Source organism: Lynx canadensis, chromosome B3 (genome assembly GCF_007474595.2).
Source record: "Lynx canadensis isolate LIC74 chromosome B3, mLynCan4.pri.v2, whole genome shotgun sequence".
NCBI classification, from domain to species: domain Eukaryota; kingdom Metazoa; phylum Chordata; class Mammalia; order Carnivora; family Felidae; genus Lynx; species Lynx canadensis.
The window spans coordinates 30,307,182-30,321,737 of NC_044308.2; the positions used below are offsets into that span (position 1 = coordinate 30,307,182).

The 14,556-nt window shown below is 57.8% G+C and overlaps 1 protein-coding gene across 2 annotated transcripts in view; it reads right to left on the bottom strand.

The window, feature by feature from the left end:
- The window catches only part of LINGO1 (leucine rich repeat and Ig domain containing 1), a 75,276-nt gene that overhangs the window by 12,917 nt on the left and 47,803 nt on the right, over positions 1-14,556 (bottom strand). Inside the window, exon 1 of one of the 2 annotated variants that reach the window (XM_030317642.1) lies at positions 3,795-3,981. The exons of the other annotated variant lie outside the window; for it this stretch is intronic. Within the exon in view, the coding sequence (XP_030173502.1) occupies positions 3,795-3,800 (6 nt within the window). The 5' untranslated portion in view covers positions 3,801-3,981. Of the gene's footprint in view, positions 1-3,794; positions 3,982-14,556 lie in introns of those variants that run through there. 2 annotated transcript variants of the gene reach the window in all.

Genomic DNA, 14,556 nt, shown 5'->3' on the forward strand with positions numbered 1-14,556 from the left:
CGGAACAATGTCTATCTATTAAAATGCATGATTTTTAAAAAGGCAAGGCAATGCTAAACAGACCGTTAGGATAGTGGCTGCCTCAGAGAAAGAGGCCAGGAATAAAGTGAGGAGAAGCACATGGAAGATGTACATCATTATTAAAGTGCTGCTGTTCAGGTTGGGGAGTAGGGCTGCCATGTTTGTTCTATTATCATTATCACTAACGCTACGCACGTTAACTAGTCACCAGGCCATGCCCAGACCAGCGAGCCCTGAGCCCCAGGGGTCAGAAGGAAGGCATTCTAGACAGCTTTGTGGGCTGGGGGCTTTGGGAAAGTCATGCCACCTCTCTGGCTCTCAGTTTTCTCAGCTATAAAATCAAATCTTTGCACCAGTTACAGGGAAAAGATTGTGAACAAATCACTGATCTAAACTATGAGTAGTGAGCATTTCTGGAGAGTTTACTGTATACTAGGCATTGTTCTAACCGCTTGGCATGTTAGCATACTTAATCCTCCTGCCGGTCCTAGAGGTAAATACCCTTGCTATCCTCACTTTGTGGCTAAGGAGACTGAAGCCCAGTGAGATTAAGTAACTAGGCAGAGGTGGAGCTGAGATCTGAACCCAGGGATCTGGCCCCAGGGTCCACACTCAACAAGTTCACTATAAAGTGACATCAAAGGAACCGAGCAAACATGAGGATGAGATTCTTGGGCGGCAGAGCTCTACTGGGCCCACAGCACCCAAGGACGTTCATCCATCCACCCATCCATCCATCCATCCACCCATCCATCTATCCACGCATCCACCCATCATCCATCCATCCATCCATCCAATGCATAAACAGAGGTCAGTATCAAGAATGCCTCAAATGCTTTTGGAAATGAACCTGCCTTACCACACTCTTTCTACAAAGAACCGTCCCCAGTTCTGGAATCCTCTGTTTTCTGTGTCTCTGTAAAGTCTGCTACCACCTCAGGACCTACTCAGTCTCTCTCCTTCTGGTGGACCCCTGACTACCTCAGACCCCACAAACAAATCCCATCCTTCTCTGAGTGTCTGTGTGTGCTATGTACCCCACCTGGGGCACCCTTGATGTCACCTAGCTCTGTCCATCCATACAGGCTGAGGACACTGTGTCCCCTCCAGGCAGTCCTTGCCACCAGTCAATAGCTGCTCCCCGGTGCCTCCCAGTGTTTTCCCTATCCCAGGGGCAATCAGGGGAGCCCAGGGGATGGGGACAAGATGGCCCAGGGTGTTCAAGGCAATCCAAGGGAGCCATAAGAGGGCCTAGTCCAGAGCTAAACAGCTCAGCCAGGATGTGTAAAATAAACACATGAATTAATTTGGCTGGTATAGTATTAGGTGCAAACCAATGTGGTTCTTCACTGTGGGTGCCTGGAGGAGGGGGATCAGTAACTTAGAGATGCTGAGGTACAAGGAGGCTCCCTCGAGGAGGGGCCAGGAGAAGAAGAGAGGAGGGCCTCTGGGTGGGGATGCCTGACCAAGACAGCAAGACAGGTCATAGGGGGGTGTATAGAGGAACTGGTGGGCAGGGAACAGAGAGCCATCAATGGGTAACCACTGGGAAGGCGGGGGGTGGGGTGGGGTGGGGTGGGTGGGTGGGGAGGAACCCAGTGGCCGGGAGGTGCCATCTTTCCAGAGTGCCGCACAGAGGACAGCTAGACCAGGAGACCCTGGCTAGCAAGGCGAGGCTCTGACTGAAGTCACCATCATCTACTGCCTCCCCTCCCTGGCCTTTCACTGGCCCCACAGGACTATATGACACACTGCCTCACGCCTCCATGGGACCCGGTGTAAATCACTGCACTGCTTCACTTCTCCACTGGAACGTACCCTCAGCCCCAGTCGTGATCCTCCAGCCATTTGCTTTGGTGGCACCTGGAGAGCAGCACCAGATGAGCCATCACCGGTACCAGGGATCCCATCTGGCTTTATGAGAACAATGACCCGCCCCCCCCACCTGCCCCGCCACAGGAGGTTTCGGGTCATTTGCGATTTGGGTTTTGTTGGTGTCCCTCTGGAATGCTGAGTTTTAGGAAACAATATCTAGTAAAGGGAAAAAACGGGTGCTCAGAGGCAGGGGATAGAGCATCTGACTACTAGGATCAAAGAGGACTACTGCCAGGGGCAGAGCAGTCTCTCCCTAGTCAACACAGGAGCTCTCAGCCCACAAGCCAAGATTCCTGGGCTTTGAGCACACACCCATCCCCCCAAATCTGGCCCCAGGGATTGAAGACCTACTCTAACTCAAGGCCCTGGAGGCACTGCAGCCTTGACCAAGGCCCATCTCATACTTCATTGGCAGGGGGTAGGGGAGGAGACAGAGACAAAGAGCGCATCATAGGGGGGGCTACCCTCACCTTTGCTAAGCCCCCCTCCAATAGGGGCATAGGGGTGCTGCCCGGAGTCCCTATCTGGGTTCCGGGGAGTTCCTGGTCTCTCCCTTCTGGAACCTCATTCCCTCTCTCCTGCCTCAGGCAGTGGGGAGAAAGCAGGCAAGCTGTCCTGGCAGACCAGGTCCCACATAAGGACAAAGGGTCTGGAAACCGCTGACCCTCTCTTCCCTCACCGGCATTCCTCCCTGGATGTGGGGAAGCCCCAGGCGCTTTGCCGCCTGGGTGCCCCAGCTCATTGCTCCCTGGGCATGGGAGGCACCGATGCCGGAGCTGTTGCCATAATGGCCAGCAGGGCTGAGCCCAGAGCCACGGGCCAGGCTGGGCTGAGCACCCTCTGGCCGCCCAGGCCACGCAGGGGAGGGCCGGATGGTGGTCTGGGCTGGCAGGGAAGGGGCTGGCCCAGATGGCACTGCCCCCCACCTCAGGGCGTCCTGCACTCACACAGCACTCCCACCCGCCCCTTCTCCCCCACCAGATTCAGGACCAGGAGAACAAAGGGGGATGCCTCCAGCACAACCAGGGACCGATGGCTCTGGGCTGGGATCCCAGGCAGGAACAGGAAGGGGACTGTCCACTGGGCCTGGCCCCACCCCTCCTCAAAGTGGAAGCCACCTGGAGGGACACATCTTCTGTGGGTGCCTTGGCCACCTCACAGAGAGTGGGGAGGCAGAACAGGACACTCCCTCCTCACCTCCCTTTTCTCAGCTGGTTCCCACCTCCCACCGGCTGCCTCAGAATGAAAAGTGGGGCAGGAGGAGGTGAGAAACCGGGGCTGAAGACAGACAAAGGGAGGCCCCTAAAGGGTTCCTGGGTCCTCCACAATCCCAACTCCCTCTCCTGCACTCTTCCTACCCCCCATTTCACCTCCCCCCCCCCTCCTTGGGCACGAGCTGGAAGGGGGTTGCTCTTGATCAGGGGACGGAGCTGGTGCCCAGGCTGGAGCCCGTGGAGAAAACTGGTCCCTCGCCTGCATCCCCCAGCTAGCCAGTGCCCAGCGCTGGCTAGGGGTACCAGCGGGGGGGGGGGGTACCTGGGATCTAAGGAGAGGGGCAGCCACCCCGCTGAGCAAGGAGCTTACCCTCCAGGATGAATGGTGCTCAGAAGGGGAAGGGGGACGCTGGACAAGCCGGACTAGGAACCCGGCAGGGCCCCTCCACAGCTCTGGGATCCCAGCTAGGCAACAAGGAATTTGTTGGGGTGGGAGAAAAGGGAAAGGAAGAGTCTCCATTTCTGAGGCTTGAGGAGGGTCAGATCTGTGACCCCAAAGAGGAATCTGGGTGGCGCTGGGGTGCCCCGCGGCCCCAGGAGGGCGCAACCGGGCCAACGGCGGCCCGCACGGGAGCGTGCCGCGGGGCTGCCCGCTCGGGGCTGGGCCGCGGCTGCCGGGCTCACCTGCATCTCGGGCGCACCGTCCGTCCGCTCGGCTCGGTCACCAATCGCATGTCTCCCCCGCCGGGCTTCAGCCCCTGCCCAGCCCCCTCCTCCGTCTCCTCCTCCTCGTCCGACACCTCCGCCCGGCCGTCCACGCGCCCTCGCGGGGCTGTCTGTCCGTCTGTCTGCCCCAGGCGGGCGGGAGCCGAGCCGGAGCCGGGGCCGGGGCAAGGGCGAGGGAGTGGGGAGGCGGGAGGCCGCGGCCCCGGCGGGCGGAGGGGCGGGCGCGCTCAGGACGCGCGACGCGGATTCGGAGAGCCTGGTTCTGCGCCCCGGGCCGGCCTGGAGCCGCCGCCGCCGCCTCTGCCGCTGGGGCCGGGGCCGGGGTCGAGGCCGGGCGCGCTCCGCAGCGGGGCCGGGGCCAGGGCTGAGGCCGGCAGGCAGCGGCCGCGCATGCTGCTCGGAGCCCCGCGCCGGGAGAGGGGCCGGAGCCGCGCGGGTGGGGACTCCGCGCGCTCCGGGGCCGGGGCCGGGACCCGCCGCCGCTGCCGCCTGCGCTGTCGCCGGCCGCCCGCTCCGGCTCCCGCACCGGCTCCCGCCCGGGCTCCGCGCTCTGCCGCGGCGCGGGGAGGGAGCGTGAGGAGCGAGGAGCGAGCCGGGGAGGGAGGAGGAACCGAGGGAGGGAGGGAGCAAGCGAGCGGCGGGAGCCGGGCGGGGGAGGAGAAGGCGCGGCCGCAAAACCAAGGAGGGGGGAGGTGGGGTGGGGGGCCAGTGTTCTTTCAGCAGAGGGGGCGGAGAGCGAGGAGCGCCCCAACCACTGCCCTGCACGGATGGGGCAACGAAACTGGCAGTGGGGACGCAGGCGAGGGGCGCGCCAGGCTCGCGCCTCAGCCCGCGCCCCGGAGCACGAGCCCCGCACCGGCCGCGCCCCTCCGAGTCCCGGGCCAGCCCGACCCAGGGGAGTCCGGGCTACGGTCCTCCCTGAGTATGTGCACGCACCCTCTTGTGTGGCCACATACGTGTGCATGTGAGCACGTGAGTGTGTTCACACGTGTTAACCAGGGTCACTGCACACTGCCGTGTGGACGGACACAAGCACGTGAACGGGCAAGGCTCCCCACCCAGCCAGGGTTGTTTGGAGGACGGCGTGGGAAGGGTCAGGCCCGGAGCCTCTGTCCTGCCCCTCTTCTCCAAATGTTCGCGAATCTCTATAGGGTCCACATCCTGGCGGCCTGGGGGCCAGGCAGGTAGAGAGGGAAGCTCCGTTGGAACGCGAGGAAGGCGCGCCAGCTCCGCTGCTTTGCCCCTAGAGGGGTCTTGCCCCGCCCTTTGCAGCCCGGGTCCCCGCCCAACCTGGCTTCTTGTCCAGCAGAGGGCAGCAGGCTGCTATGGCCGGCTCTGGCCACCCGCACTGCATCCAGAGACCAGCAGAGGGCAGCGCAGAGCCTCAGTCTGGGCCCGCTGTGCCTCCAATCCCAAAGATCCAGGGGATTCTGGGCTGGGGCCACAGACTTAGATGGGCCCAGAGAATGGGACCTCTCCTCAGAGATCCAGATCCTTCTTGATCAGCGTATGCAAAGAGAATCAACTGGAGGTGGTGTCTCAGCAGTCTGCAGAATTAACTACCACCCTTAGGAACTCGCCAGCTTCCACGTCCCTTCCACCTCCTTGAAAGCCATTTGTCCTTTCGCACGAAGCTAGTTTGATTAGAATAAGCATCCATGCTGACACCACCAGGCACATTCGACCCTTCTTCACTGTTTCTTCACAGCCCATTAGCGCATTAGTGCCCCTGACGCTGTGTACCCCACAGGGGTAGAGGTTCTGGCACGTCAAGAAGGAAGTTGAGTCTGGGGAGGCAGAGGCTGACCCAAGGCCTCTCAGTCTCTCAGACAAACCACAGGATCCTGCTCCCAGTGCCCCCGCCCCCAGCAGAGCCTGCCCGACATTCAACAGATACTGGCTGGCACGGAGGGGCTAGGAGTCTCCCCTTACTCCCAACACCATCTTGTATCTCCACTGTTCAGCCTCACACACACAGCCCAAAGAGTTGCACAGACCTTCTGTCCCAGCTAAACAGATGCTGGGTACTTCTCAGTCCCACTGCCACACCACTGTCTGGACAGTCCTGCCTGAAAAACCATCCCCTGTCTTCCGTACTATGTCCATCCTCATCCTAGGCCTAGCTGGAGCCCCTCCTAGCAGGTGCGGATGCTGTGGCGCGCACTCCACATTCATCCTCCAACAACCCTCCAAGGAGGCGCTGTTGTTCCCCGGTGACAGAGAGAAGGAACCCCAGGCTCAGAGAGATTACAGGACCTGCCCGCGGTCACACAGCTAGTAAAGCCTAGAATGGGAATTCGAGTCGCCTTCCAGAACTAAGTAAACCAGTAGGGGGCAGGCTTGGCAGAAGGACTTACAGGTGGGCGGGGAAGAGGGGAGGCGGCACAGGTGTCCTGTCCCTTCAAGAGCCCAGCGCAGGCGGCTCCCTGCCCCTCAACTCTCAGCTGCCTGGACCCCCTTCCCAGGCTCCTTGGCTCCCCCACCCCGGCTGCTGGTGAGTTACCCGTGAGCTCCCGCCCTCCCGCGCCGCCTCCTCCCACCAGCCCGACAGGAATAGACGCTCTCTAGCTCCTGCGTAAAGGCTCCGCCAGGCGCCCGGCGGGCGCGCAGACCCGCTGGGGGGCGGGGGCGGGGGCGGGGGCTATTCCTGGTGCGGCGACTGACGCAGGCCCAGCGCGGCCACGGCATCTCCGCCCCCGACTCACCTGCTCCCCGCCTCAGTGATCTCGGAGGAGGAATGGGGGAGAGCCCACTGCCCCCACCCCCAAACCCCAGATACTGGCTAAGGAAGTCAGCGTCCGGGGACGGGGTCTTCTGGGGCCCACAATTATCCCTTTGAGCCTTGAGGCAGCAGGAGTGACCAGAGAGCTGCGTCTGGAAGGAACTGCCCCACAGCCTTAGTTCTCCATGATACACAGTATCCAGGCCATTCCCCCTTCCGGTCTCTCCAAGAGAAGTGACCCCTCGCAGCACTCGTTTTATTTCATCAATGGAAACAATGGGGTGGGGGAGGATTTAGGGGAAGAACTTGGAGAAAAGGCCTTTTTGAGGGTCCAGCATGGGCCTGGTGAGGGTGCTGGCCCCTGGCCTTGTCACTCAAAGACCCCATAAAAGGGTGAGGAGGTCTGTCACTGGGTCCTCACCCAGTCAGAGGTCTCTGCATGAGCTGTCGGAGTAGCTCCTACTGAGATCCCTCTCAGGGATCTCAGGGCCATGGAGAACGTGACACACTGCAGTGGCCTGGTCCAAGGCTTCACTGACACAACCAGGGGATTATACCCTGGAGCTACAGCTGAAGAATGTTCACCCACACTTTCAGGCCCTAGTCCTTGCTGGTTCACCTGCCCGGTGAGCCCTCTGCCTGGATTCCACCTGTGCTTCAAGACCAGACTAAGGCCATTCTCTTCTGTTCTGTCTCCCCTCCCCAAACTGAAATGGCCTTGGAAGCAAGGCCCTAGTGTCCTTCCTCTCTGTCCTCACAATCGGAGCTCCCAAGAGCAGGCCTGAAACTACCTGTCTCACAACTACCTGGGTGGGCACAGAGCAGATCCCGGCTTCAGGGTGAAAACTCAGCAGGTCCCAATAAAGCAGGAGCTGCTGGCTGGGAGAGGCAGCCAGCCTGCAGTAGCCCAAGTGTAAGAGCAAAGCAGAGAAACTAGAATGGGTTTGCCAGGGGACTCTGGAGGAGGGGACAGCACCCTCTAACATTTACTCAGCTCCTATTGTAAGCCAGGCTCTGAGCTATACTTATATACTTGTCACTTCAAGATCGGTACTGCCATCCCTATTGTACAGATGAAAAACCGAGGCTCTGGGAGGGATGGTATCTTGCCCCAGTTCACTTCGTAAGAGGTAGAGCTGGGCCTCGAAGCTCAGCATGTGTCTGATGTCACAGCGCAAGCTCTGCTCTCCCCAATCTGGGAGGCTGAGGATGCAGGAGGAAGGGCCAGTTCCCCAGGGCCCAGGAAGGAACGGGTGGCACACACAGGCCTGCCTGTATGCCTGCTCTGTGCTGGTGCTGCCTGCTTGTATCCCAGCAGCTCGCGGGGTTTTACGATGATGATTATTTCTGAAGCCACTTGAAATTAATGACAGCTCTAAAATGGCTGGGACAGTGGAGTCATTGCTGAGACCTCTAATTAGCAAGAAAAACGGAGACCAGGAGCCAGGGAGGCGGGTGGGGGCTGGGCAGGCAGCACAGGGCATGGAGCAGGGTTGGGAGCAGGACAGAGCCAGGATCCAGCAGGAGGTCCCTGTGGAGCCGCTGGACCCCATGTCCCACTTAATGCCACAGATTTGATGCTAAGCACTCTTAATAACTTGCTGTGTGACCTTGAGGGGCCACTGCCCCTTCCTGGGTGAAAGCTTTCCCAGCTGGGTAATGAGGGGTTGGCAGGGGTGGGGTGGTGGTGTCTCTGGGCTCAGGGCTCTGTGGCCCCACCTAGACAGTGGGGTGAATGGGATGTGGCCTTGAGAGGGAGCTTCTTGAAGGACTCTGAGTTTCTAGAAGGCTGTAGCCGTCCGGGAGCCATAGCGGGAGCCCCATACTCCCCTCTGGCAATGGCAGCCCTCTATGCTGGGGTTGCTGAGGCCGCAGGTATAATGAAGTCCTAAAGACTCAGGCTGGAGTGAAGTGGATCAGGAAGTGGCAGAAAATCCATAGGTCAGAGCCCTGCGCTGGTGCAGCTGCGGAAGCGGGTGGGAGACGGGGGGCCTGTGGGGGGGCTGGCAGGAAAGTCCCCCTAGGAGGTGGGCCTGGAGCTGTGGCCAGGGTTAGGACCTCCTTGCCCCCTCTTAAGCCCCTCCCCAAGCCAGAAGGGACTCAGGGATGCCAGGGTCGCACTTAGGCATGTTATAGAGGGTCAGGCCCAGGAACCTCCAAGTAAAAGGACGCTCGTCCCGGTGCATCCCAGCTCCTGTCTTCTGGGTCCTGCATGGGGTAGCCGACTACAGGGAAGGGCACTGGGGCCCAGCTGGAGGGGACTCTGCACAGTGGCTGGCTCCATTGGATGTGGACATGTGCTAATCGACATGGAGGGATACCCACTGTGGCCAAGGCCGAGGCCAAGACTCCAAGGGCAGAGGTGTAGAAAGCCCTCCATCACTTCCTTTGGGTACCCTCTTCCATGGCAGCCCCCAACTCAGGCACGTCTTACCGCTGACAGCTTTCTCAGGCTCCCAACCCATTTCCTCCAACCTTTCCCCTCTTCCCTTTCCATTCAGGGCTCTGTGTGGCCCCTTCCTTCCAGAAGCCTACTCTGAGCACCTCAGTCTCCTGCTCTGTATCCTTGAGTACCTCTCTGGGTCTCAGTTTCCTCCTTTGGAAGATGGAATATCAGTAGAACTCATCTCATGGGGGATGGTGTGAGGATCTCATATATATCCAGTACTTGATGCTGGGCCTGGCACACAGTAGGTGCTTGATAAATGTAGGCACGCAGTAGGTGCTTGATAAATGGTTATTACACTGTCATGGCTGCTGTCTGCTCCTTGACCCTGCAGCCCCTCCTCTGTAAAGACAGGGGTCCACCCTAAGGTTCCTTTCAGCATTCTCACTAGGAGAGGCCTCAACCAAGTTCGTCCTCTGAGAATCAGGAACACCCTGAAGGCAGGGATTGATCTTGTGTCTCCTCCAATTTCTGCAGAGAGCCCAGAGCCCTGATTCCAGAGGGGCTGATGTGTGCAAATTAAACTCCACTAAAATCCACTAATCAGGAAGGACCAATGGTTCTCCTGCAGAAGGAGGCCAGGGCATGGGAGCAGGGGCACACGGGTCCTCAATTCTCACTTCCCCTCATCTCGGGGCCTTGGTCACCCATGCCTCCACTGGAAATGTTCTAGCACCCGTGACATTCACTTATCTAGCAGCAATATAGGCACTAGCCCCCACTGCTTGGAATCGCCCTGAGAACTGGGGGAAACCAAAAGGCTCCTGGGAGACCCAAGGCAGAAGCCCTGTAAGGAGCTAAGGTCTGGGGACCGGCCCTCACTCAGCCTGGCCACAGGGCCCTGCTGGGCTAGGTGCCCGCTTGCTGCCCCCATAATAGCTGAGAAGCAGGAAATTCGTCTGGGGCCGTGAAGGGGCTCATCAGCCCTGCTGACCCGAAGTCCCTCCAGGGGAATACCTGGTGTTCCTGACCTTGCAGTTCGCTCTCCTTAAAACCCAGGGAAATGTGCACTCCACTAGAAAACTAAAACAAAAAAACCCAAACCACGAAGACACCCAAATGATGAAATTGAGAGCAAAAACAAAACCAACAAACAAAAAAACACAAAAAGCAGTTTATAAAAAGGGACCACCCCCTGGCTCCTTGGGCTTGGCAGAGCAGCCTCTCCTGAGAGCCTGGGCTCGGCTGTCCCCACGGATCATGTCAGGGGGGCACTTGAGCTAATGTGTGCAAACAGGCAGCACTATTAGCAAATCCATTCATTAAGTGCCTGTCTTGAGTTCTGTTGTGCAGCAGACTTGTTTATTAAGTCGGAACCTGTTATTAACTTAAGCCAAAGGCAGCGGTGGTGGCTCGGGTGTCTAGCCTTAGAGCCTTGAGTTCCAGTTCTGGCTCTAACTGCTGTGTGACCCTGGGAAAGTCACTGTACCTCTCTGAGCCTCAGTCGCCCTGTGATAGGCAGCCCCTAAGATGACTCCCAATGGTCCCTACCTTCTGGCATTTCCCCCACCTTATGCAATCCCCTCCCCTTGAGTGTGGGCTGGACTAATTGAGTTACTTCTTTTAAAAAAATTTTTTTTTAATGTTTATTTTTGAGAGACAGAGTGTGCGAGCGGGAGAGGGGCAGAGAGAGAGGGAGACACAGAATCCGAAGCAGGCTCCAGGCTCTGAGATGTCAGCACAGAGCCCGACGTGGGGCTCGAACTCACGAACTGTGAGATCATGAACTAAGCAGAAGTCGGACGCTTAACCGACTGAGCACCCAGGTGCTCCTGGACTAACTGAGTTACTTCTAATGAAGAGAATAGGGATGGCATATCACTTCTGAGATTAGGTTACAAAAAGACTGGCTTTCGTCTTGGGTACCCTCTCTCCATCACTTGCTTGTTCGTGATGACAGATCCCAGGTGCCAAGTATTATTAGCTGCCCTGTTGAGAAGCCCACATGGAAGGGAACTGGTGTCTCTAACCAGCACCCCATGATGCCCTGAGAACCGCCAATACCCACATGAGTAAGCTTGGAAGCAGACCCTGCCCAAGTCGAGTCCTGAGATGACTGACACTCTAACAGCTGGAATGCAGCCTTGTGAGAGCCCTTGAGCCAGAGGCCCCCAGCTAAGCCTCACCCGGATCCCTGACCCACAGAAACTGTAAAATAATACAGATTTGTTGTTTAAAGCCATTAAGTTTTGGGGTGATTTGTTATGAGGCAATAGATAACTAATACATACTCCATGCGTGAGATGGGCAAAAAATTTCTTTCTCCCAACGTGGCTGGGGGCATTGAGATAATTCAGGCCAAGTGCGTCCTGCAGGTCAAGTTGAGAAGCGGCACGCAACTTAGTGGTTATCAAGAGAAGTTGAAAAGATGCCCACTGTATGGTATATACCCTGGAGAAACATTCACAAGACAAGTACAGGGATTTTCACAAATGTGCAGAATGTACTAGTGAGAAACTAGAAGCACCCTAAATGCCCACCACTAGGAGAAAACATGAACAAAATGCCATGTAACCCCACACTGGAAGACTACACAGCACCGAGACGGACAAGCTGGAGCTACACGCGCCGGCGTGGGGATCTCGCAAACACGATGCCGAGAAAAAAAACCCCAAAGATATGTACAAGATGGTACTGTTCATACAGGTTTAAAAACAAGCCCCAAACCCTATAAACTGTGTGTGGACACTACATATATATAGGCAAAGTCTAAAAACATGCATGTGTTCAATACCAACTCCAGGGGAGTGCTCCCTCTGGAGAGAGAAGAAGGGAAGAGGTAGAGACATGCCTATCCCGAACCCCACACTCTGAGGCACTCAACTTGAGTGGACACGGTGGTTCTAAGCAACACATTTAATCCCCTTAACAGTCCCATGGGTCTATTCCACTATTATTCCTTCTTACAGTGGAGGGTCTCTGGGGAGACATTCTTGGGTTTTCAAGTCCAGTGGGAGGCCAGGGCTCGGTTCCTCACTCTGCCGTCAACTTGGGGGAGGCCACATCACCTCCCTGGCCTCGGTCTATTCTTCTGTAGCATGGGAGAGATTCGTAGGTACAGACTGAGGTGCTGGGAGTCTTGATTGATCAATCTGGAATATTTTCAGGGCTCTCATGAGCCAAGCTTGGGGCCCGCTACATGGCAGAGGAGACTAAAAACAAGCAGGTGTGGACAAGAGAAGGTGTGACTAAGAAGATTCGATTCAACACATTTCAGTTCGATTCACAGACAATGGCTGACATTAAGGAATATTGCTTGAGCACCTATGACATGGTTGGCCTTGTATTAGGTGCTTTTATAAATTATCTCACGTTAAGCCTCAACCACAACCCAGCAAAGTAGGAACCGTTATTATCTCCATATGCCCCTTTCCACATCCAATATGGCCAGTGAGGAAACAGGACCAGTAACTTCCCCAGGTCAGCAACAGAGCTGAGATGGTCAGAATTTGCCCTCTCTCCATCTTCACCTGCCCTCTGTTTGGTGCTGGGGGCTAGATGGAGGGCCCAGGCTTTTCTGTCCTTTGGGGGATTCCAACCCAGCCCAGGAGGACCTGGAGGAGATTCAAGGACAGGGAGATGTGTGGTGGGTGCAACCAAGACAGGTTTCCTGGAGGGGAGGGCGTGGGCATTTCAGTGGGCCCACTGGTGGTGAGGGAGGTGGGGGATCCATCCATCCCTTTACCCATCCATTCACTCCTACACTCAATAAACATTTGATACAGCATTCTCTGTGCCCCAAAGAGCCCATGGTCTACTGTGCAAGACTTAATGTAGTGTGATCCAGGTGGAGATAAGGAGAGTGTGAGGAGATGCACACACACAGAGGAGGCAGGACAGATAACCAGCAGGTGGTGATGGCTGAGCTGAAATCCAAAGGCTAAGTAGGAGTCGACCAGCTCTATGGAGAGTCGGGGACAGTGTCTGAGCAGTCTGGCAGTGTCTGGCAGGTGCAAAACCCTGACCCTGGGATGGTGGGGACACACAGCTGGCTCTTAAGAAGGCCAGCACCGGCCAAGGCAGTTCTAGTTCAGCTGAGAGGGGGTGCGGAGCTGAGGCTACCACAATCTGTCTCCCAGGTATGGTGTCTTTCTGCTGCATTCTCCAACCAGCTGGGTCCCTCTGCCAGCTCAGCCCTGTCAGGCAGGCTGGGCCCCCCTCCAGAGGGACTAAGAGCAGGGGAGTTCGAACCATCACGGTGCATGTAATTATGTGCAAAAATGAAGGTGAGCTCCTTAATAATTGATGGTGGGAGAGAGTAAATATCGGCAGAGGCACCCGGCTGCATCGCCCCGTCCCGTCTGGCTGGGACCCAGGGCGGCCGCCTGGCCACTAATATGCCCATAAATTATTGAAGTTATAAAAGAGAAAGCGGGTGTCATGTCGCACCCATAAACAGCTTGTTAGCTAAGACTAACAAAGAGGCGGCTGGCCGCCAGGCATTGCATGGGCTCCCCAACACCCCTTCTGATTGTAGAGGGAGATGGATGAGGGTGGGTATGGAGAGAGCCTGAGAGACCGGCTGGCCCCGCTCCCCACCCCCTCCCTCATCCTGACCCACTGGGGAGTCAGGCGGTACTGAGGAGGTCCACAGCCACGAAGAGCCAGAAACGGACCAGGAGCGCTCCATCACTGCAGCGTGCAAGCGGAGGCTGGCCGGACCTGCCGTGGAGGACGTTACGGGAGGCTGAAGAGCCCTGAGGGCCCGCCCAGCCTGATGGGCTGAGGCCAGTGCTGGCAAGAACTGGATGCCGGGGCCAGATCCACATGGCGCACGGCCCAGGGAAGTCACTTGCTGGCTTGTGACCTTAGGCAAGTCACCTACCCTCTCTGAGCCACTTTCCGTTCACACCATCCTGGGACAGTCAAGCCTACCCGGGAGGACTAGGAGCAGGGTCCTAGGAGAATTTGTATGTGACACTCTGGGTGCAGAGGGCGCTGCCTCGTCACCCCAATCTTGCGGGAGCTCCTAACGAGGCTTCCCTGTGCTAGACTCTCCTTCCGCTCCATGAAGGCCTGCATCCAGGACATTAGGAGAACGGGGAAGATAGCTGAGGAGGGGGAAGGTGTCCAGCCACCGGCGCCTGGCCCGCCCTAGGCTCCGCCACACATGGGGCATCCACACCCCCAGGGAGCAGAGGAGGAAGGTGGAGGCGAGGCTCTGGAGGCACAGCTGCCAACAGAGAGAGGCCTCACCCGGGACGGGGAGGGAAAGGAGGGATGGATGGGAATGCCGGCACTTTGGCTCTTCAGGGATGACAGGCTTGGCACCCCACTGTCTCTCTGGCTGGGGGGTCTTCAGTCTCTGGGATACTTCCTTTAGGGAAGTGGAACCACGCAGCCCGATTCGGGGCCTCGGGTGCCCGTGTTGTGCTCAGCTCTGCTGAGGGCCACACAGGGCAAGAGGAGGCAGTCCAGGCCCAGGAAGGCCCCCTCTCCCCAGCCTGGCCCTAAATGAGGCAGCCAGGTCACCCACAACCTGTTGGAGGCCACACAGGGAGCAGGGCTGGGCGTGTCACCTGGCTTTGGGCAGCAGACAGGCTCCTCTCCCC